Genomic DNA, 7,764 nt, shown 5'->3' with positions numbered 1-7,764 from the left:
TTGACTAAACACAACTATTGAACAGTTCCACTGTTGCCCAGGAAAAGATGCACATCATACCTCATAACACACTGACTTTTTGGAGGGCATTAATCACTATTGAGAAGATACTGCTAGAGAAACCACTTCTCCTGATACACCAGTAAAGAATGAAACTGGAGAGAGAAGGCCTTCAAATGATAAAACATACATAGATGTGTTCTCTAATGGCTCGGTCAAAAATAATATGGCTAGTTATATTTGAGTTCAGTAATATTAAGACTATTTTGAGGCTGTTTTGTGAAACTTCCCCGGCTCACTCCCTCCCTCCAGCACCTTAACTGCTGGTCATTAACATATGAAAGGTCTGACAGCCATCAGTCCTCACAACCAGCAGTGTTTCAGCTGTATCTTCACAGACTCCTGTATATGTCCGTGTACACCGGAGTACATGAGTATTTCTGGAAATATACTGTTCTGTGTAACATGGCTCAGATAATTTCCACATACATCTGGCAAACCTGAAATTACACGGCAGTTTACGATGGCCAGATATTACCAGATTTGACTCTTTTCATGCAGCTTTGTTTTCCTACTATTACATTCAATATAGAAGTGTGTACACGTGATGTTTTTAGCTCATGGACTGTCTTCCCCTTCAACGGATCGTCAAGCTGGTTAGAACGGGTTTGCATGATTTTGACACATCCTGTGGTTGCTGTATCTTAGTTCTGAGAAGTCGTATGTAGCATCCGTAGAGGTGCCAGATGAGGGGGAGGGGTGAATATCGATATATAAACCCCACAGTGGTATAGAGGTTGTCTTCTTCTCACTGCAGAATCTCTGTATGTCAGACAAACTTCTTGCAAGAATAAACGTCCTACTTTTCTGATAGCATTGCTCTCTGAGTTTTATTTCACCTCGACACATATTTTTCCACAACAAGAGTGACACTGAAGGTCTTCTGGCAAGTTTGACACATTCAATCCAGCAATAACCATGAATTTCGAGTGAGTTCAAATGTATGTGTTTTCTATGTAAATGATGTAAGGGATAATCCATGTCATGGTCACTTGGCATTAACAAGTTAGCTAAAGCAGTTGATCATGTTTGCAGTGCAATATTTGACAGTAAGGGTAAAATTATGGTTATTTTAACCAGTTACATATAATGTAGCAATTTAGTAACAAAGCTGTTTTATTAATAATAGACAAAGTGTAGTGCTTCTGAATGTGTGTGTGTGTGTGCATTTGTGATATCTGAACATATCATCAGATGAAGTTTACTGTATAGTGGTTTTTAAAGGTTTATATTTAAATTCACACATAATATAGGTTTTATGACTTCGCCCAATGTTAGTATTATATTTAACACTGATGAAAAGCAGGGTTGTTAATATAAAGGTGCTCACTGGCTAAGACGATTAACATCTGAGCCTGCACATGCAAATGTTCTTGAAAAAATTGGCCCATGTGGGTTAGGAATGATGCAAGGGTGACTTGCCTACATAATTGTCATTTTTAGATGAATTAGACCTATCCCGTTAACGTTTTTAGGTGAATTAGTCCTATGCCTTTTACTAGCCGTTTCCTTTTTTAAGCACAGAACTCATGAACCTAATGTTGACTCAAACTGTAATTAGTTGTACTAACTTCTTATTAGTGTTCACATTACTAGGAAAATATTAGTAAACTGATCGACTTAAAATAATCAAGTACGTTGAACTAAAATCATTAAGTAAAGACATTAAAGGTGCGTTAAGCAATATTTGAAAAATGCTTTTGACCACAGGGTCGGACCGAGTTCCACTTGCAGCCAGTCAGCAGTAAGGGGCGTGTCTAGTCATGATTGGGAGAAGTGAGTGCTTTCAAATGTCAACATCATTTGGCAAAGTTCGCTTAGTGCACCTTATGAAAAAAAAAAAAAACAGTTCATTGATTGATTGAAAACATGCCACCAAAGATCAATGATTTATAAGTTTTATAAATCATTTTTTACATAAGTGAAATAGCTGTTCTCACTTTTATGTGATTTGCTTATTGTACTTTTGTTATATGATTTGTTGATTGCCCTGGCGGATTTTTTGTTGTTGTTGTTATGTGGGCAATCATGTGATTTAAGATTGAAACATCTAATATATTGAATATATTATTTTTTTGTTGTTGTTGTTGTGTGTGTGTTGTTTATATAAAGGCGGAGTCATGTGTGTATTCATTGTCTGATGAAGAGCGTAGTGTCTAAGCTCGAAACGTCACCTATGGTGAGGACATAAATAAATATTTTTCTATCTTTGGAACTGTGGTGTGCCTACTTAGATTTTTTTTTGGTTCAAATTAGTAAGTCATGAAATGAAGAAAAAGTATCAATAAATTATGATTACATTGTGTGTTAGCTGGCTACGAATATCTTTTCTTTTTTTTTCAAATACTTGGATTGTCTTCCTAAAATATTTTATTACATGTTGAAAAATGTACAGTGTGTAAAACAAAGTCTGTATATCAATGGCTACAGTTATGTCTAAAATTCTTGCTACATAAATATTCTGAGAAACATTTACCTTTATATTTTACAGACAGCAACGTCTTTCACCATGCAGAACAACACTGATTCATCGAGGTCCTCCAAAAAGATTACGTTTACATACAGAGAAGAAAGTGATCGATGATAATGGGAGAGTCAGAAAATGGACTTATGGGAAAAAAGACTCCAGCAAACAAAACAAAATTGTTCTGCTGGTGGGAGAGACTGGTGTCGGTAAGACCACCATCGTCAACACTATGGTCAACTACTCACTGGGAGTGAAATTTGAGGATGAAATATGGTATGAAATCACAGAAGAAGCAGCTGGAGATCAATCAGAATCACAAACCTCTGAAATCACAATGTATGAGGTCTTTCCTGAAGAGAGTCCCATTTCGCTCACCATCATTGATACTCCAGGCTACGGAGACACTAGAGGAATGGACAAAGATCTGGAAGTTGCTGGGAATTTAGCCATGCTGTTTCAGAACAATGATGGAGTTCGTGAAGTCGATGCCATTTGTTTTGTGACTCAAGCGTCTAAGAATCGTCTCTCAGACAGACAGCATTACATTATCGGTTCAATTCTGTCTTTGTTCGGGAAAGACATTGTGAACAACATTGTATTTTTAATCACACACTCTGATGGTCTGCCACCCAAAAATGTCCTCGGTGCCATTAAAAAAGCTAAAATCCCCTGCAGACGAGACAAAAGTGGCCAACCTGTTTATTTCTTATTCAACAATTGTCATGCTGAAGCCCGTCACAATGAGAAACGTTACATTCGTACTCAAAGAAACGCCTGGGAAAACTGCACTGAAGAGATGGAGAAATTCCTTCAGTCTCTGGATGAAAAGGAAAGAAGAAGTTTGGAGCTGACTTCAAATGTCCTGACTGAGCGCATTCAGCTTGAAGCGCTTATCTGCAACGTACAGCTGCGAATTCAAGAGAAAGAGCTGAAAAAGGCTGAAAAACTTCAGATTCAGGAGGCAATGAGACAAAACAAGGAAAAGATTGAACAGTGTAAAAACTTCATCATTGAGGTCAAAAAGACTGTCAAAATGATGGTTCCCATTGAAAGCAAGTCATGGAAACACAGGAATGCGACGACCTGCACTGTCTGTGAGGAAAACTGCCATGAGTTTAACTGCTGGTGGGTTTCTAACCCCGGCAAATGTAAAGTCATGAAAAACGGTTACTGTACCGTCTGCACAGGGAAGTGTCACCACAGCAAACATGTCAAAGGAAGCAAGAAATACGTCATCAGCACCTCAAGCGTTATAATTGTGTTTGATGATTTGAAGAAGATGTATGAAGAAACTCAAGAACAAACGAAGTGGTTTTCAGTTATAATGGATCATCTTGAAAACGATCTGCAGACGACTGAGCACCAAAAGTTAATTCTTTTGTCCAATGCATACAAGACCATCAAGCATCTGTCTCAGATCGCATTAAAACCAGACTCTGCCTTCACTCTTCAGCATCTGGACTTCTTCATCCCCAGAGTGAGGGAGGCTGGGAAAGAAGACTGGGTGCGAGAGCTGGAGGAGATGAAGAGAATCGCTGAAGCTGAAGAAGCGAATAAAGATGCTGTGAGTTATCTGAAAGCTGGTCTGGCAAAAGTTAGTCTGTAACGATTCTTTGGTGGGAAATAAACAAGTACATAGAGGACAATTGACGAATCGATGAAAATGAAGAAGATAATGTAAAATCAATGTCTGTAGATCTGAAAATAATACGAGATTTCATTTAATAATTGTATCAAGCTAATTTGTTTTAATGATTATTTAAAAGGCAAGCCACTCCAGTTCAATCTGTTAGTTTATAAACTAATAATAAATGAGTGTATGTAATACCATTTTGGGTTACTGGATGATAGTTTTGAGAGAAAATGTTGCATCTGTGAATGTTGATGTGTTTATTCTTGTGTTAATCCTGGTTAAACTCTTCTACATTTTACATCAGTAGCTGAAATCTTTTTATCTCTTTGCCTTTATTGTTATTTCCCTCAGAGTGTCTGCCTTTCTCTGCATCAAAAATCTTGATAAAGTGCCCCTATTATGCCATTTCCAATATTGCCTTTCATGCAGTGTGTAATGCAGCTGTATGTGAATGTAAATGATCTGCAAAGTTGTAAATCCGAAAGTGCATGATAAATAAAGTTATTGTCTCCCAAAATAAAGAATCGACTTTGAAAGAATCGACCTTGACCCTGCCCGCAAACACGTCATTTTACTGACGACTGCTTCTCTAATCTTGGGGAGTTCAGTGCGGGATACACAAAACACTTGCTCTTGAAAGATGGTTCAGTACTGTAATGTAATTGTAAAATGTAAGGGAAACAGGTCAATTTAGCTCAAAGAATCATTTATGATTTTATAGGGAATTTGGACAGAATCACTATTTCACGACTGATCACTGAGTCGGCCGGCGATTAATGAATGAGTCGTATAACATCAACTCTGCACTGGATATTAAAATCCAAAATATAGTGAAAACACTATTAATAAGCACAGTAACAAGATCGGCAGTCTAAGACATTAACTTGTAAGCACAAAACACAAGATATTTATATTGAAAAGAGAAGTAAGACTTTATTTATATAAACCTAAGACATAAACTAATCTAACACATGAACACACACATTCACACAATGCAGAAAGAGAGAAAGTGAGGACAGGATGAGTTTATAGAATGAAAATGTGAAATCCCAAGTTTACAGCAATATGTGCTATTGCATAGACCTGAACAAACCATCAATCACTTAATTAACACTCGCATTGAGTTTCTCAATGAGGCTAAAATTTATATTAAATGCACCAGTTCAGCAAAAATCTGGGGTTTACTTGCTTGCGTTGCCTTTGTGTTACAGGGATTCCCTTTTGTTGTCATCATTGCAGGAAAGGAGGTTTCCCGAGGTTGCTGATTGGCTGACAGTTCAGGGGTCGTTGGTAGTGAAGTCTTGGGCGTTGGCTGAAGATGGTTTCAGAGTCCGTTGCTAGTTGAAGTTTGAAGTGGGTGCTGGACCTTGCGGTAAACTTAACTTTGGAACACGAAACTCAACGGAAAGAAAATAAACTAAAGTAAAAAAATAAAATGATGTAACGAGACTAGGTGGTTTTTCTTCTCATCGTGGTAGCAGCTGGCGTGCAGGCCGAAGCACGCTGGAACGACGCTCAAAGAACGCAGAAAGTGATGACAAAAGCCATGGCTAAAAAGTTAGAAGAAAAGAGAGAGGGTTTTATGATATCCTGAAGTTTTAAACTCGGCTTTTGGACCCGTCCCAATGGGTGTCTTGACCAATTAGATATGATCTTAGCTCTTTTCTCCTCCCCATCCATAAAATCAGCATGTTATCTGATCAGTCACATGTCCGAACTTTACACACTCCTGCAAAGTATACTTTTGGATGTGATTTCTATAACCAGAATATGATACATTTGACAAAGGATTAATTGAAAGAAACGTTTCAAGCAAGAAAATTCTATCTCATATATACCAAACATGAATATGACCCTTTAAGCTATTCAATAGTTATCAAAAAGACATACAGTCACGAATCTGGTTCGTGGCCTTCCGTCCGACTGCCACAAGAGGTCGCCTCGCCATCATATTGACTCTCACACCACACATCACACTGGACTGCATTTCCCATCATCCATTGCACTGATCACACAGCTGTCACAAATCACAGGCTCACCTGAAGGCTATTACACCCACTATAAAACACACACTCAGATCCTGATATAGTTGCCGAGTATTGTCTAGCGTTTAGCACTCTCCTAGTGTTAGCTACTGAACCAAGCCATTCCGTGTTTGTTTTCTGTCTAATCTCTAGTATTGTTCTGCGTTTATCATCTCTCCAAGTGATAGCTGCTTTACGGAGCCTTTTCCTGTCTTAGTTTCTAGTTTCTAGTTCTAGGCTGCATCCGAAAACTGAAAAATGCTGCCTTCGGAGGACACATTCCAAGGCAGGAAGGCATCAAGGCACATCCGAATCCAAAGTTAGCTTCACTGCCTGTCTCATAAGATGCCTTCATCTGAACGATTTTTGAAGGCAGCATAGATGTATCCTTCGCTGCATTTGATATCCCACAATCCTGTGCGTTCCAATCCGTGACAGTTGAGCTAAAAAATAAAGATGGCGTCTGAAAGTTGCGTTTGGTAGTTAGTTTGTGTGTAAACGCGTATTTCTGATTAACTTTTTGCACTTTTGATGTAATTTCTAGCGAGAAATTAGTGTTAAAGTAATTAAATATTTGTTTAGTTATCACTAAAACTCGTTCTATTTTGTTGTAGATCATTAAACCGTTACGCTGCCTCAGAAGCCTGTCCGAAATCGGTTTCATGAGGTGCTTTCGTGCAAAAATGCTGCCTGCAAAGTCATTGCCTCACAAGGCAGCGAGACAGCAAGTCAGCTGCCTAAGTTTTCGGATGCAGCCCTAGTCTTAGTCTTGCAAAACTGATTGAGATTAAGTGACATGAGCGTCTTTATTTCACGTTATAACCGATTGTAACTAGTAGAAAAGAAAATTAAAGAGAAGGGATGATTGCATTCACGCGCTCTCCACATGCAGCTGTCTGTTATGCCACATCAAAGAGCGTCAAAATGGCAAATTTAAGGATTTAAATAGACATAATTTTAAAGGTGAGACTTTGTTACTTATCAAGATGAACAAAACACAAACCTTGCGATTACAGGATGTAATTTATAGCCTAGTAATAATGTATAGTGAGGATTTATTCACGGATATGAACTGAAACAGATTAAGTTCCACACGTGTAGTGATTAAAATGACACTGTATTTGTTCGGTACTGTTTTCTGTACGAATAAGTGTACCATTACACCCCTAGAAAACATTTAAAATACCAAAACTGCACTTACACGAATATGTGTCTGGGCAAAGGCTGTTGTTGTAAATAGGGAGCTTTTTCATCACCTTCTTTTTTAATGGTGGTTGAAAGTGGAAGAGTGGGAAATAACGGATACATTTTCAAAATTTCAGTAATCCATCAATAGGAATAAGGGAAGACACAAAGCAACCAATAGCATTGTTGAATGGGCTGAGATGTGGACTGCCACTAACCTACCACACATGACTATAGCAGTTTATATGTGTTTTTCCAAATAAAAGCCAAATGTTAACCATAAGTTAACATATTCCATGGTGTGCCATACATGGCTCTCATTTGTGTGCTGTCATCTGGACCATATACCTCAAAACATATTGTCATCCAAAAGAAAATTCCCTCCAATTCTAAAG

The 7,764-nt window shown here is 38.1% G+C and overlaps 1 protein-coding gene across 2 annotated transcripts; it reads left to right on the top strand.

The window, feature by feature from the left end:
• The first annotated feature begins 352 nt into the window (after window positions 1-352).
• Window positions 353-4,684, top strand: LOC131537185 (uncharacterized). 2 transcript variants are annotated; one of them, XR_009270205.1, is made up of 3 exons: window positions 353-989; window positions 2,173-2,239; window positions 2,552-2,691. XR_009270205.1 is itself a non-coding variant. In XM_058770481.1 (2 exons), the coding sequence occupies exons 1-2, from the start codon at window positions 979-981 to the stop codon at window positions 4,131-4,133; spliced, it is 1,593 nt and encodes a 530-aa protein (XP_058626464.1). In that variant the 5' UTR covers window positions 372-978; the 3' UTR covers window positions 4,134-4,684. The 2 variants fall into 2 exon arrangements, 1 of the variants encoding a protein (XP_058626464.1); XM_058770481.1 differs by lacking the exon at window positions 2,173-2,239 and having other exon boundaries at window positions 372-989; window positions 2,552-4,684.
• The last annotated feature ends 3,080 nt before the right edge of the window (window positions 4,685-7,764 follow it).

This window comes from Onychostoma macrolepis, chromosome 03 (genome assembly GCF_012432095.1).
Source record: "Onychostoma macrolepis isolate SWU-2019 chromosome 03, ASM1243209v1, whole genome shotgun sequence".
Classification (NCBI taxonomy): domain Eukaryota; kingdom Metazoa; phylum Chordata; class Actinopteri; order Cypriniformes; family Cyprinidae; genus Onychostoma; species Onychostoma macrolepis.
This window is presented reverse-complemented; position numbering and strand designations above follow the sequence as displayed.